Source organism: Meleagris gallopavo, chromosome 3 (genome assembly GCF_000146605.3).
Source record: "Meleagris gallopavo isolate NT-WF06-2002-E0010 breed Aviagen turkey brand Nicholas breeding stock chromosome 3, Turkey_5.1, whole genome shotgun sequence".
In the NCBI taxonomy this organism is placed as follows: Eukaryota; Metazoa; Chordata; class Aves; order Galliformes; family Phasianidae; genus Meleagris; species Meleagris gallopavo.
In genome coordinates, this window is record NC_015013.2 from 18,785,387 (window position 1) to 18,800,741 (window position 15,355).

General features: G+C 37.1%; 1 protein-coding gene across 1 annotated transcript in view; it reads right to left on the minus strand.

Annotated features, from left to right (window-relative positions):
• Window positions 1-15,355, minus strand: part of LOC100548692 (threonylcarbamoyladenosine tRNA methylthiotransferase) — a 279,899-nt gene that overhangs the window by 32,901 nt on the left and 231,643 nt on the right. Inside the window, exon 11 of the mRNA XM_010708474.3 lies at window positions 10,306-10,451. Within this exon, the coding sequence (XP_010706776.2) occupies window positions 10,306-10,451 (146 nt within the window). The remainder of the gene's footprint in view (window positions 1-10,305; window positions 10,452-15,355) is intronic.

Genomic DNA, 15,355 nt, shown 5'->3' on the forward strand with positions numbered 1-15,355 from the left:
TCTGTTATATGAAGCATTTCATAGGACACTGAGTGAAATCTGTAGGGTTAGCAGTGTCCAAAAGTTATTACCCCAAAGCTGGCTGCAAGTCTGTACAGACGGGCTATTTGACCCCAGCAGCAGTCACAGCTTTTCCAAGGCCAAGCAGCGAGGCATCTGGACACAGCAGGCCAGAAGACAATTTCTATGATGCGTAGGTTTTTCCAATAAATAATGTCTCCTGATTTAAGTAGAAAAGGAGAACTCCGGCTTCATATACTCCCATGAATGAGGTATGTGAATACAGTAACCTATTTTCCAGCTTAAACTTGCGTTTCATATTTTTCTGGTAAATGGATTAAGATGAATTTACTTTGTTCTTTGTCTGTTTATGTACTGCCATATTTGCAATACTGCCTTCCTGTTATATAGTCGTCTAATAGCTGCATTGTGGCAACCTCTCCTACCAAGGAAAATGCAAAGCAAAATACACAGACGAAAAAGTTTCAAGTGCAAGAGATAAATAATTCAATTGCAAAAAAACATATCTTCATCTGCTCTAGCCAGTACTTTATGCACAAACCTCTTAACGTGTTTGTGATTACTTTGCCACGCAGTAAGGAGTTTATAACTATAAATTTATCCTCTTTATAAAGAAGTGACTCTAATATGCAATTTATAGACCAGTATAAGATGCACGTAGGAAAAAAAAAAAAAAAAATTAGCTTCCCCCTATGTAATCTCTATCACAGACCACAGAAGAATGTATACAGAAAGCTTTCCCACAGCAGAACAACTGTGTCTTCTGAATGCAAAAATTTTTTAACTGTAGAACTACGCTTCTGAAGAGATTTAACAACTTTTGAGTATTTACACCTCCTACTTGTCTTCGGTTAAGCAATTTAGGGTTCAAAAAAATAACTATTAAAGATATTGACCAGCTGCTCTTTCTTCAATCATTCTTTCTAATGCTGGAAATAACTAGAATTGAGCGTAAATTCAGGCAGTATTTATCAGCTTGCCAACAACTCCATCAAAAATCCTTCTGTGCAGCAGCATTCTGTATGGTCAAAGTAACACGGCTTACAAAATTCATTACCTAATACCATGTCAAATACCAAAACGTACACATGCATATCAATAAATATTTTTAGTGCATCAAATGCATTTAATATCATCATCCAACTTTGCACATTTGAACACTAAGGTGTTCTCATGATGCATCCTAGATTTATACATGTACTAATTTGCTACCACAACAAATACTTAAGTATCTTAACATACGTTTGTGTATGCTTAAAATCAAAAGACTGTATTAAAACTGAGACTCAATCAATGAATCAAATTAATAACATTAAGGAAACATGAATTAAAATCATTATTTCAAAAACAAATTAGACCTTTTCATTCCGTTTTCACTTCTGATCCTGATGTTGAAACACAATTACAATATCTATGCAGAAAAACAACAACAACAACAACAACGAAAAAACAACAGTAAGTGCTTTCAGGTTTTGTTTTCAAATACTATGGTAACAACAGTATCACAATAATTAAAACAAACCATTTAAAAATCATAAAATGTTAAACTGATGCTTTAAGTGTATTCATTTCCAATACAGAGTGATTCTTACAAATCCTTTTAACCCCACTACAGATGTTACATGACTACTTCCAAAGAACGACACTCACATGCCCTCAAAGGAAGGAAGACAAAGAAAAGAGATACCATCTTGCTAGACTTAAGAAACTGGGAATTCAGTGCATATTATTTACTCCCATTCTATAGTCTATGAATATTCCAATTTGGATTTTGCAGAAGAAAACTGCAGATAAGGAAAGGGAAAGCTCAGCTATAGAACATAAATAAAGTAGCATTCCAAATAACTTTGCTGGTTGTGTTCAGCAAAAAGTTAAGCCAGCTTCTATGACAAGTATAATAATAAGTATTTTTTACATTTTTTAAAAGGAGCAAATTCAGAAATCAGTACAAAAGTTACTCCTCCAGGCGCTTGGGCTGAAGCAGAACACTACAGTGTTGTGACAAAAGCATGTGGAGTGCATGAATGCATGGAGTGCCTATTATGATCCCACATTTATTTATTTCCCAGGCTGTGCACTTGTTTCTGTGCATATCTACAGGAGTGGAAAAATAGCAGGGGGGACAGAAAAAAAGCATAGTGTTTCTTTACCTCCAGAAAAAATATGAAATGTATTACTAAGAATCAAGTTCTATAAGAACAGATGTGCTATGCATGTTCTGTTTAAATGGGAGAGTATGCAGAACTGTGCTGTGACAGAAGCTGAAGAGACTTCATATCAAAAATTTTGGAGCGCAGAGAAATTCTGGAATCTGTTTTCTAACCTGTGTCTTTTCAAAAAACAAGCAGGCTCAAGTCACATCTAGTGCTATCTAATCTTCAAAGCAGCCTGTAACTTTAGAATTGCTTCATGTTTACATTACATTGCGTGAGCCAGTTTGGACTTCTGCAGTTGAGCACAGATGTCCTTAGGCCAAGTGCAATCAGCACATGAACAACAGTATGACAAACACACCAATAACAAAGCAAGCTGCAGGAGAACAGGGATTGCCACCAGCATTCATACTGTGAATTTGTGCAGCACACTGTAGCTACAGCGTATGTGCATATGTACACAGAAAACTAACTCTGTTTTACTACAAAGTGTACTGTTAACATGTCCTGCACAAAGATTCCACGTCTCTATCTCAAACAAGCTACTGAATTCTCATCAAGAACAACTGTGTCTGTAAAACGAGCACTGTGTACTGTCAAAGAATACCCCCAAGGGCTCTTATCATTATTTTACCACACATCTCAAAGAGATTTTTAAATCCAGTTCCATATTTCTCATTTTTGTACTTATCTCTAATTAATAATACCCATACTACAGTATAGTCAATACAATAAAGTCCTCTAACCTGACTGTTAATGCTGCTCTTCATAGAACAGTCCTAGTTCCATGCATCTCACTCTCTCATTTAAAACAGTATTCATTTAGTTGGAAGTGCAAGGATGAGTGTAATAGTGTAAAGCCATATATTCATGTTTGAAAAGAATAATTTATGGCAATAAAAAGCTTGCCTTTTATAATAATTAAAATCTAGCATAAAAATACTAAGCAGACTTTACTCCCAGCTCATCTTGAGGCTACATGACTAAGTAAAAATGTAAGTCACCGTTTTATGAGAACATTCATCAAATTTCAGAGAACTCATTGCACTGTTATTTCCATACTCTTTAGAGTAAATAGCATCCTATTTAATAAGACAGAAAATAGTGCCTCTGGGAGGGAGTCTCTTTATAGTCACACCATTTCAAGGCAAATGGCTTTTGCTACTGTTTATGATTCTAAGAAAAAAAAAAACACCTTTATTTCTAGCGATCACTGTCATTAAAACTTTTCTATGCCATATATGTTTTCAAAGACTTCTCTCAAGCTATAATTAACTTAGACAAAGCAGTTCTTTTTTTCAGTTACACAGCTAGATTAATGTAATAATTTCCTTATTTATACATGCATGTAAGAAACTGAAGGCTGTACACTGAACTTGACATACATTTATGCTGTTCAATAAAGATGAGCTACACCTAACTCATAGAAATTTTCCTCCTGATGCACCTGTAATGAAATTTTAAATGTAACAAACAATACATCTAAAGTGATCTCATTAACCCAGTTTCAGCAGCAAGTCCAGCAAATGATGTTTTCCCTTAGCAGTGTCACAGAAAGAGACTAACAGTCACAATTTACAAGGCACGTGAGAACCACAAGTGAAATAAGCCATTCCAGCAGCTGCTGTCCTGGCATATAAACAACAGAATAACTAAGAGCCTACAGCCCAGAAACATCCAATATCCTCGATAGACTTGGTAAGAAAAATGATGCTAGAAATTGGCAGTTAGCAATTTATAAAGAAGCAAGAGATACATTCAAACTGTGGCAGCATGAGCTCTAGCAGTCTCTCTGAGTTGGCTGAAAATCGATTAAACAATATAAAAAACAGTGAAGATAAAAGATTCGTAAAGACCGATACTGGTAAGCAACCTTTCTTTATCCCCCTCCAGAAAACACCCTCAGTTTATTTCCTTGCTACAAAATGATGTAGTACCAATTCATAAGCAAAGGGCAAAGAAGTGCTGCACAAGCCAAAATTGAAGGACTGCCTTCCTGAACAATAGAATCATTCTAGTTGGAAAAGAGCTTTAAGATCATCAAGTCCAACTGTTAATCCAGCACTGCTGAGTCCACCACTAAACCATGTCCCTAAGCACTACATCCCAATGTTTCTTAAATACCTCCAGTGATAGTGACTCTACCTGGGCAGCCCGTTCCGGTTCTTAACCACATCTTACATCAATAAATCATTCTTAGTATTGAACGTAAACCTTCACTGGTATGCTCTGAGACCACTGCCTCGTGTTCTATCTAACACTTGTCACCTGAGAAAGGAGAGCAACACTCTCCTCACTGCAGCCTCCTGTCCTGTGGTTGTAGAGTGATGAGCCGTCCCTCAGCCTCCTCTTCTCCAGACAGCTCCAGTTCCCTCCATCACCACTGTTTTCTCATCTCTTCCCCATCCTCACTGCTCTTCTTTGGACACATTCCAGCAACTTCATCACCTTCTTGTAGTGAAGGGCCCAAAACTGAACACAGCACTTGAAGCACAGCCACACCAGTGCTGAGTAGAGGGGGACGATCACCTCCCTAGTCCTGCTGAGTACGTTATTTCTGATATAAGGATGCTGTTCACCTTCTTGGAAACCTGGGCACACTGCTAGCTCATGTTCAGCCAGTTACTGACCAGCACCCCAGGTCCTTTTCTGCAGGGCAGCTTTCCAGCCTGTCTTCCCCAAGCCTGTAGCATTACATGGAGTTCTTGTAACTCCAGAACCCAGCATTTAGCCTTGTTGAATCTCACACATCTGGCATTCACCCATAAGATGCCTCTGCAGAGCTTCCTACTGCCTAACTCACACTTAACTTACTGTCATCTGCAAACTTACGGAGGAGACACTTGATCCCCTCATCCACATCACTGATAAAGATATTAAAGATAACTGGCCCCAATACTGAGCCTTGGGGGACACCACTTGTGACTGTCCTCCAACTGGATTTAACTGCATTCACTACAGCTCTGCACCCAGACAATCAGTTTTTTAACCAGCTAAGCATATGTCTGTACATGCCACGAGCGGCCAGTTTCTCCAGAATGTCATCCAAAACAATGTCAGGAGCTTTACTAAAGTCTATTTACACAAACAACCACAGTTTTTCCCTCACCTTGTCATAAAGCAAAACTTGCCTTTCATAAACCTGTGCTGAGTAGGCCTGACTACCTGCTTGTCCTGGGTGTGCTGCATGATGGCACTCAAGATGATCTGCTCCATAACCTTCCCTAGCACCAGACTGACAGGACTGTATGTCCCTGGGTTCTCCTTCCAGAGCTTCTTGTAGTTGGTTATCACATTAGCAGACCTCCAGCTGCCTGGTCAACCACCCAGTTGATTAAGTGCTGATAAATGATGGAAAGCAGCTTAGCATTCACTTCCCCTCAGTACGCTCAGGTGGATCCTGTCCTTCACTGACCAATGTTCATCTCTCATCAGTCAGTGGCTGCCACTGCAAAGAAACTGAGGAAAGTCAGGGCTGGCCAAAAGAAGCATGAGATAGTCACTGCTGAATCCCCTAAAATTGTTACAAACAAAATTAAGAGGCAGGCTAAAAAGCAGCTCAAGTAACCATTCATCAGCTTAGGTCCTTGTAAGGAAACATAGAAGCAGGGAGCTTTGGAGGGGAGCTGTCTCCAAGTATCAGGTAACACCTTCTCTCATGTTTGACAGTAAACTCAGCTTCTTCAGACCTTCAACAAAAATCTATTATTTGCCAGACAACTGAGATCTTAGTTTACATGTAAGAGATCAATCTACTTCCAAATTTTCAATTTGTTTTCCATGCCATTCATCTGCTATTGCTCCTAACTGTGCACCTACATATGCTGAAAAATCAATTTTTCATTACCATTAAAAGTAACTAAGACTAGGACAGGCTTGCTCATAGTCCTCTGAGTCTAATGGAGTAGAAAGTGCAAAAAAAAAGAACAGAATGCTCAGCCTGAAAGGGTCTTGACTCTCCCCTCTGGCAGCCCAAGTTTGCTGGCTTCCTGGTCACATAGCAGCTACTTCCAGTAGAATTATGAGACAATCTCAAGTGGTCAGAAGCATAATTTTAATTGTTGGTGACTGCTGCTATCTCAAAACACACACATTAAAAAGTCTGTGACGCTAAAAGCTTTTGCTCAGTTTCCTGCTACTTTCCAAAATAAAGATCTAGCATTTCACCCTGCCTCTCCATTTTCATACTTTTTTTATCCACCCTGTCCAAACCTTTCATTTGTCTGGATTTTGGTTTTACTATTCTGTTGTCTTATGTCTACAAGCAGTCAATGATAGAGAAAGATTAATAAGACCTTTAATCAATATAGCATTTGCTTTATAAGCCAGAAAGGTAAGAAAATGCAGGAAGGCCAACAACAGCAAACAAGAAATTTGAAAACAAATTACTAAGCTATGGATTTTTAATGGGTGTATATTCATATTGTCTCTGAATATTAAAGTAATTAAAGAATATGACATTTAGGTTCTTTAAAATATATTCCAGTTGTTTGCTTTTATAAGCAAAAGTAAATTTCAAAGGATTAAGTTTCAGAACTGACATAATTAAAGCAGTCTTGCTTTCTGGAACTGAAAACATCATCTTTCAGAAATACAATTTATGATGAATCTTTAAAGTTGAGACCATTTGAGAATAAACACACATTTTGAAACAATGAAAATCCAGGTAAAAGATACTTTATGTAAGACTAATTTGGTCCCCGAATTAAATTTATCAAGCAGCAGCTTCTAAAAATCCTTTTATTCCAACATTTTGCAAACATATTGAAATTAATATATCATCCAAATTACCACCTCCTTCATATCAACCAGCTTTGAGAACAGCCCCTCCACAGGTACTGACCAGAAAACACATGGGAATACTTCAGGGACCCTCAAAATAGAAGTCATAGAGAACTACCTGCTAAATTAATCAGCACATCCTCCTTTCTTTTACACTGTTACTCTCTAGAATAGTTTACAAATAATACTTTCATTTGTAAGATATATATGCATGTTACATCAGTAGATGAGCTACTGACTTATCAACAACAGAAGTTTCCCGAGTGCTAGAATTTGCAGAAATTTAAGTACAAAACGCATGGCAAATATATACACACATACATATATATATCTTTTATACATATATATCTTATATATCTCATATATCTATATAGATACATAAAGGTATTTCTAAGCACAGAATATGATTTCTCAAGTTCAATTTTTCAGCCTGGTGGGTTTGAGTTTCTACTTCCATATTCTATACAATTTGTTATTGATCTGGGTACTAAAAAAATCATCAGGCTAGGAGGAGGGTGCCTGAAAGCAAGTGCTGCATATCAAATGACTGCAACAGAACGTCAATCTTTGTTTCTAAAGTACAGTTCTAGGATTTTTGCCTGAAGAAAATCTCAAAGAAAAAAACCAAAACACTGTTAAGTGATGTTTAAAGTCAGAATTTCAGAGGGTCTAGAATGTTCCATTCTTCTAAAAAGAGATTTTTAACAGAAAAATTGTTTCTGTGAACTCTAGCTTCTCAATAAAGCATTCTGTGCTTATGGGTTATGAACAAATCCCCAGCTTCAGAAGAAGATACCTCAACTCTCAGCTCTCCAGAGGAAGGAAACATTCTGAAGTTCTCTCTGGGAGAAAGAAAGCCCCACAGTTCTTTGTCTGATGGAGAAAAGAAAGATGTCTTTTCCCTAATGTCTTTGAGGTTCAAAAACCAAAGAGATTATATGGTTCATCTATTTCCTTCTTCCTTCATTTTTAGTAGCCATATTTCATGTTTATTTCCTTTGATATCTGAAATCAAGTTATTAAGCACTTAACTGATAACCGTCTTATTCCTCAGGGTGTGGCCTTACTTCTTCAGCAGGTCAGCCTGCAGAATTATTGGTTTAATGGAGGTGTAAGGGAAGATACTGTCAGAGCAGATGTCACATTTTAGAAACGAAGGTGCCATTTGGAGTCTACTGATAAGACCCTGTACATTCTGTGTAGGGAATTTCTAAGATGAATTTATGACCCTAGGAATAGGGAAGGGAGATACAGGGTTCCACTTCTGTTTTCATTTCTCATTTTGACAAATTGAAGATGGAAATAATCCCTTTTGGCAATTAAAGTAGTACAAACACATATTTAATGTTAGCTATTTTGGCTGTAGGCTCTGGAGCTGTCTGCAGCGATGTTAAGTCCTGGCCATCTTTGTGCTGAGATCTTTATGGGAATAACTATATGGCTATGGGAATAACTCCTATGGCTGCTGCCATAGGAGGAGAGACCACAAATTAAGACACTACGCTCTTAAACGTGCACAAAAAAAATAAAAAATGTATTTGTTTGACAGATGTGTGAATGTTCAAATATCCAAAACATTTTGTCCTTCTTCCATAGGTTCTTCATCCTATCACCATATGGCACAAGAAATTTTCCATTCTAGTATTCAGTCTGTTTCCTAACAGGAACTACTAGATAATTTGGCAGTTACCTAATGAGCAGGATTAATGAAGTGTACTAATATTCAAAAAAATAAGACATCAAAACAATTATTTTTCCTTGTAAAATTTACTACTGTAAAAAACCTGTGGATAAAGACATGTCATACATTTCTTTATATTCAAGGACCAGCTGTTTTAAATTTGGATATTAAGTAATTCACCATTTTCTGTGTGCAAGAGCAGAATGATACAATAAATTCCCATATGCCCTAAGACGTGCCAGCAATAATAGGTTATCGAAAATCCAGCTGCTGTTACAATAATAGCTGCCAATGTCAGAACTACTGAAGAGAACAATGAATCTGCTTCAAGTCAACTAAGACAGAAACTGACAGGCTTCTCACTTACAATGTGTGGGAATACAATGCAGATGTTAATTAAAAAGAAAATTGACCAAAAGCCAAGTGAAAAAATAGTATGAAGAATCACGTGCATTGTTTAGGGTGGGAAATTAATGTCCAACAAATATATGAAGATAATAAATAGCGAACCCATATTTTCATAAGCAGCTCCATTTCAGTTACTCATCCTAAACTACAGAATGGCTTGGGTTGGAAGGGACCTCAAGCTTTATCAAGTTCCAACCCACTGCCACAGGCCAGCTTAGTACATCAAGTACTAGATTAGATTGCCCAGGGCCTCATCCAGCCTGGCCTTTAACACCTCCAGGGATGGAGGATGTACAGGAAACATCATACGTATATTCATATAAATGTACAGGAACATCCTATAAATTACACAAAGTTTGCACTGTTCCACTGTGGGATGTAAGAAAGAAAGGCAAACAACAATTCCCATGCAGCTCTTCACATATCTAGACTGATAGATTTTTCAGTGATCATGAAAAATTGATCATAAATATGATTATGAAAAAACAATTATGTTACGTGCAAGGACTCTAATGCAATTTTAGATTCAAAGGTACAACTCCTCCTTTAAATCATTAAAATAAACATGCACAAACTAAGATTGAAAGATAGTAACCAAACAAGGTCATAAGTCTCTCACAGGCAAATGTAATTCTTGTGTTCAAGTTGGAATAAGTACATTATTATACGTACTTATTTCTTTAAGATAATTGTTCTTAAGGAAGATAATTTTTAAATCACCCCATTAATCATCAATTCCATAAGCAAGATGAAAGTATTACTATACTGATGTAACTGTACACCAGCTAAAGGATGTAAAATATTTATTTAAAAACAAAAAATACTGATTCATATTGGCTGGAGTTGAATTATCTCCAATATACAAAGCAGGCAATGCTTAAAAGCCACATTAAATAAGATTTCAATAATTTTAACTTCAAGCAGTACTTGAAGAATAATTTTAAAAAAATCTAAGAATGTATTATTTGGAAAAGATTAGAAAATACATGGACAAATTAAAAGCATGCCACGTAGAGATTTAAGATTCTTAAGCAAAGGAGCAAACCACACAAAGGGGCTCACAAACAAAGACTGTGAAGCTTAAAGAAGCTCATTCATTTTCATACCTCAGTAAAGAAGTTGCAAGTAACTGCTTTCAGCCACATGTTCCTGATGTTGCAAAAAATAAAGAAAGAAAAAAAAACAAACAACCCAGCAACGGCTACCAAAATACAACAACCCCAAACTACAGTTATTATCCTGAAATATTAATAGACTTACTTTTCTTTAAGGAAATCCACTACTCGTCTGAAGTCTGCCACGCAGTATTCCCTTTTCATGTCCATGAGCACACTGTCAGAGGCTGACTGGACTGGTATGTGCAGAAAAGCATACACTCTTGGATGATTGAGAATCTTTGCCATTTCCTAACAGTTATTCAAAAAGAAAGAAGAAAAAAAAAAAGTTTTCAAGTATTCTGAAACAAGTATATAAACCCTTACATTCATACATGGTAAATACCTGCAGGAATACGTCTGCAACCTAAACAACACTAAGTTGCAGTGGTCCAGCTGGAGAGAGTAGGGACAGGTGAAAACATATGGAAGCAGTTTTATTTTAAAAGAAAGAAGAAGCCATGGGATTGTATTTCCTTTGAGATAGGCCTGACACTCCCCAAGTAGTATTGGTTATTCAGTTAAGAGAAAACTTTAGAAGAAAATTATTGCTAAATAACAGCCCCTGTGCTTTCAGGTTTTTAATTTCAGAAGATTGCAAGATTTAGCTGCTTTCTTGTCAGTCAGAAGAGTTCTCATACACCAAAACCTGAATGTCTCTAATTGGAGTACCCTTAGAGCTGGCAATTTGCTAATTGAAGTACATCTGATTGTTTGCAAGTCTGCTCCAAAACTAGTCTGAAATGTCTTAACTGTGTTATTACAGATGTGGGAATTAAAAGCACTTGGGTACAGAAAGGATAGAACTCATCAGGGGGCTGCTAAAAGCAAAGGAATGGCTTGAAGAGAGGCAGAGGATATGATATATCACGTACAAAAAGACAAATACAAAACAGACTAAAGGTAAAAGAATATGCCAACAAACCTCAAAACCAAAACCAAACCTAACCCCAGACAGAAAGCTGGTATGGTGATGGAACATTAGATGGGGAACAGAACACTGCAGTAATCTTTCTTTCATTTTTACTATTTACAAAATTAAGGACACCAAACCTAGCAAGAAAGTTTAAATATTTTAAATACTGCGATAGAGCCGCATCTAGACATTGTAAAAATACAGCCTGTTAAACTTTACCCTGCAAAAAAACAAGTACACCTGGACAAAAAAAACCCCACGTTATATGCACACAACAAAGAAGCAAGCTTCCACTGAAGGTTTTCACTTTCTTCCTGCACAGCCAGCATGCAGGATGCAGCCTGGGGTCAAGCGCTGCACTGCCTGCTCCCATGCCGTGTGTGTTCAGTACACTCCAGCCAGGCTCACCCAGACCATTTCTCCTTTCTTTGACAGCACAGATGTTCTGTTTGGTAACAAATACCATCACCGGGTTTAGTTGTTAAGTTGCAAGTATTTACAAATCCTTTCCAGGTCATTAATCAGCAATACTGCCATGCACCTAGACTTTGCTTCAGTACTGATATAAGGATGGCCTGAATTGCTCAAAGAGAAGGTAAGCTCCCTTGTGCCTTTTCTCCTTCAGGTACCTAAAAGCACTGATTTTTAGAGCACAAAGTAGAGCAACTACTCTCTCAACACACATGCACAGAACCTAAAACCTCTCAAATCGCTTTCAGAAAGCTGCTTTCAGGGTTTCTGCTTAAGATTAAGATTACAGAAGTGCTTATGAGAAGCGGTTGCATTATTCAGTGGAATGCCTACTCTAACCCAGATATGTGAACTAAATACTGAAGTAAAACTTCTATGATAGTGGAGGCTGCATGATTTGATGCAGAGCAAAGGTGTGAGCAGCTGGCTCTCCGTGGAAGCCAGAGGTGAAGAACGGGCCACCACGCATCCACACAAATTTTACGCATCCAATTTAAATGAACCATTTGCTTTTCTCCTTAGTATTAGACATTCAGCTAGAATACACTGTTCAAATAAAACAGCACAGAATAAATTCTGTAAAATAATATCACAAAATGAGAAACTTTTCTTTTGGCTTATTTAAGCTTTAGAAAATTCTATAAAAGTTAATAAAAAGCTTTCTATCAGTCGACTGTGATTTTTTTTGCTGATCAGTAGTATGTATCTAAAATACCAGAAATAGCAGAAGGACTGGAATCGAGTTATCTATCATACCACTACTGCTTGACTCTTAAACACTTCACTCCATCTTCAAAAACACATTTAAGACACAAGAAAACAATGAAATTCGAATTTCATAATATGTTTCTGAATCTCCAAGACCTCTACAACGAAGAATTAATTCTCACTCCTCTCAGATTTGGCATCTTCTGAGTAACAGCCTCTCTGTTACATGATTCACTTCATGAATTCTCTTTGAAAATCATCAACTACTTCTTAGGATTTCTAGCTATAAAAGCATTATTTGATCTCAGCTTTTGTAAGGCTGAGGATCATTTGATAGGAAAGCAATGGATCTCTATTCCAAACAGGATTTGGGAATATTATGCTCAAAAATTTAAGAATTTCTTCTTTTTCCTCTTGTTCCTCTGCATTCATACTAACCAACACATTTTTAATTCTCTTTTTTTAACCTTAAAACACAGATTGCTTTTTTTCTACAACAGTAGCAGCTTTTATGTTGCTGCAAAACTAGCAACATATTGTAGGACAGCAGGAAGTAAAAGAGCATAAATAACTTGGATTTACCTACGTTACAGACACTGTGATTAGCAAAGAATAAGAAACTACCTTGCCTTACTACACATTTCATTTTGTTGGTTTTTAAAGCCAAAAATGAGGAATTTTTCTATGTGTTTTTTAAAGAAGTGTCTCAATTCGTGCTCTTCCTCTCTTCTTTCCCTTAGAAAAATTAAAATTTTGCTGCAAAATAGGAAAAGTGAACAACAAATCCTGAAAATGAAAGTGTGTTTTCCTATCCAGAGGACGAGTTGAGGAATGATCCCAACCCACTAGCTGCTTGTCTTACAACAACTTGCACAAACCTGATTTTCCTCACATTTGATCTAGCTCAGTGTTACATGCCAAGAGGGAACTTCAAGTAACACTTCCTGTAAAAATCAAACCAATATGTATTCCACAGTCACTTAAATGCAGCTCCAGCCAAAACTGATTCTTTTCATTTTCTCCCATGAAAAAAAATAATCGTATAGCTTCTGCAACTCTTGCAGTCACTGTTGTGTATATCCTGTAGGATTAAGACTGCTCTCACTGAAAATCATTTCACTTGGTTCTGTATTAGTGTCCAGGACACAAAATGTCCGGCATTAATAACAGAAAATTTCAACAGTAACTCCAAGACCCCGTATGCATCAAAAATGTAAAAATCCTAAAGGTAAAACTGCCAGGATGGTCACTTATGCACTAAGTGAAATTTTTTGACAATTCCACTGCATTGTTTTGTTTTAGAAAGATGCACATCGGTTCCTTATGATCAAAGAAAGTGCATTATTTAGAAGGAAAATTCCTTGTCCTGTGTATCAGAAATGCATGTACAATACATGTTACACATCCAGGAGCTCTCATATAGTTTAGTTACTGTGGCCACAAGTTTTAAAGCACATTCTGGATGGCAAAGCATTTTCTACACAACAGAAGACTGCAAATGTCTTCCTGCTGCACCTACAGCTACACAATATAAACTACAAGCACTTTAAGCAATGATGTTCTATTGAGCGTGTTCCTGTATTTTAGGTATAGACCTGAATTAAAGGCCCTACTGATAAACTCGTTTTCCAAGAGCATAACTATTAACTTGGTAGATTCAGCAGTGTACGAACTGAACAGACAACAGACAGAAATACCTGATGAGACACTGTGCACTTCTCATTTGCTTTCTAAGTACCGCCACTGCTTGTCTCATAACTTAGCAGTTGCAAGCAGAGACTCAGAATGAGCAGTTTGAGACAACTGAATAAACCAATCTTCCAAATTTCTTAAGCGCTCAGTTATAAATGAAACATTGTATCCCAAAATTGTAAGGTGAGATCAGTCTAGTCTTACCACTTATCCTCCCTACACCCAAAATTACACTGAAGTAGTTCACAAGAGAGTATGATTAAATACCATTATGTGTTGGACAGTCACACTCAGTGAATCCTGACAGATTTTCCTGCACCACAGATTATAAACAGAATACTCGATTTCATCGCTTACTAAAACTATTAGTTAATATCCCAGGGAGAGCTTGAAGGACATCATGTATAATTGTACTTTACAGTGTCTCAACATCTTACATTTAACATCTGTTTCCTGTTGTTACACATACACGTTTTTCAAATAAAGTGTTTTGCATTACTAGATATAATTACATACTTCAGCTAGTAGGAAAAAATGCAATATTTAATTTTATTTCCATCTGGAAATAATAAAGGAAAGACTTTTTGAAATCGTAAGACTGTGAAAGAAAATTTCTGTTTTTTTTCATGACTGAAACAGCTGATTGCCTTGCACCTCTCTCCTCCCCTTCCCCCCAATGGAATCTACTAGTACCTACATGAAGAAGACATTTCTTGTAGGGGAAGAAAAAAAAAAAAAAAAAAAGTAATTCCAATTTACTTTAAGCTGACGTTGCCTAAATTTGGAATCTAACAATGTGTGTGAGAGACCCTGTGGGATACTGATGATGTAGGAAATAATTTTTTTCCAGTTCTTAGCAGCTGGAGTACATCTGAACACAGAGCCAGAAAGGTTTTTATCTAGTCACTGTATTTCATCCCAGCATCTACAATATAAGACCTTAACCATGTAACCAGAAAGTAAGTCTTGGTGTTTGTAATGACACCACCCAGATCCACAGAGAATCAGAACCAATAAATATCAATATCCATGCATCTACATGTATCTTTCCCCCAAAGCAGGCAGAAGTCCGGTCTTTGAATTCCTACTCATGTTCAAGCCACAGTGGTATGAGCAAATGCTTTCTAGAAAAAAAAAAATTGTCCTCTGCCAAACGCAAAAGTCCAGTGAAACGCTTGTCCATATGGAAATGTGACAAAATGGCACTCCCTCAAAACTTCTTTCCCTTGTGGCAGGTGTTAGTGTGAGATGTGTGGTGAGGGCTCTCTGCTGGCAGTTGCCATCCAGAAGCCCAGTGGTGCTACCCCCAGCACAGCCTGGCCAAAAAACAAGTGACTGTGGTCCACTTCATAAACCCTCCACAGTGAAA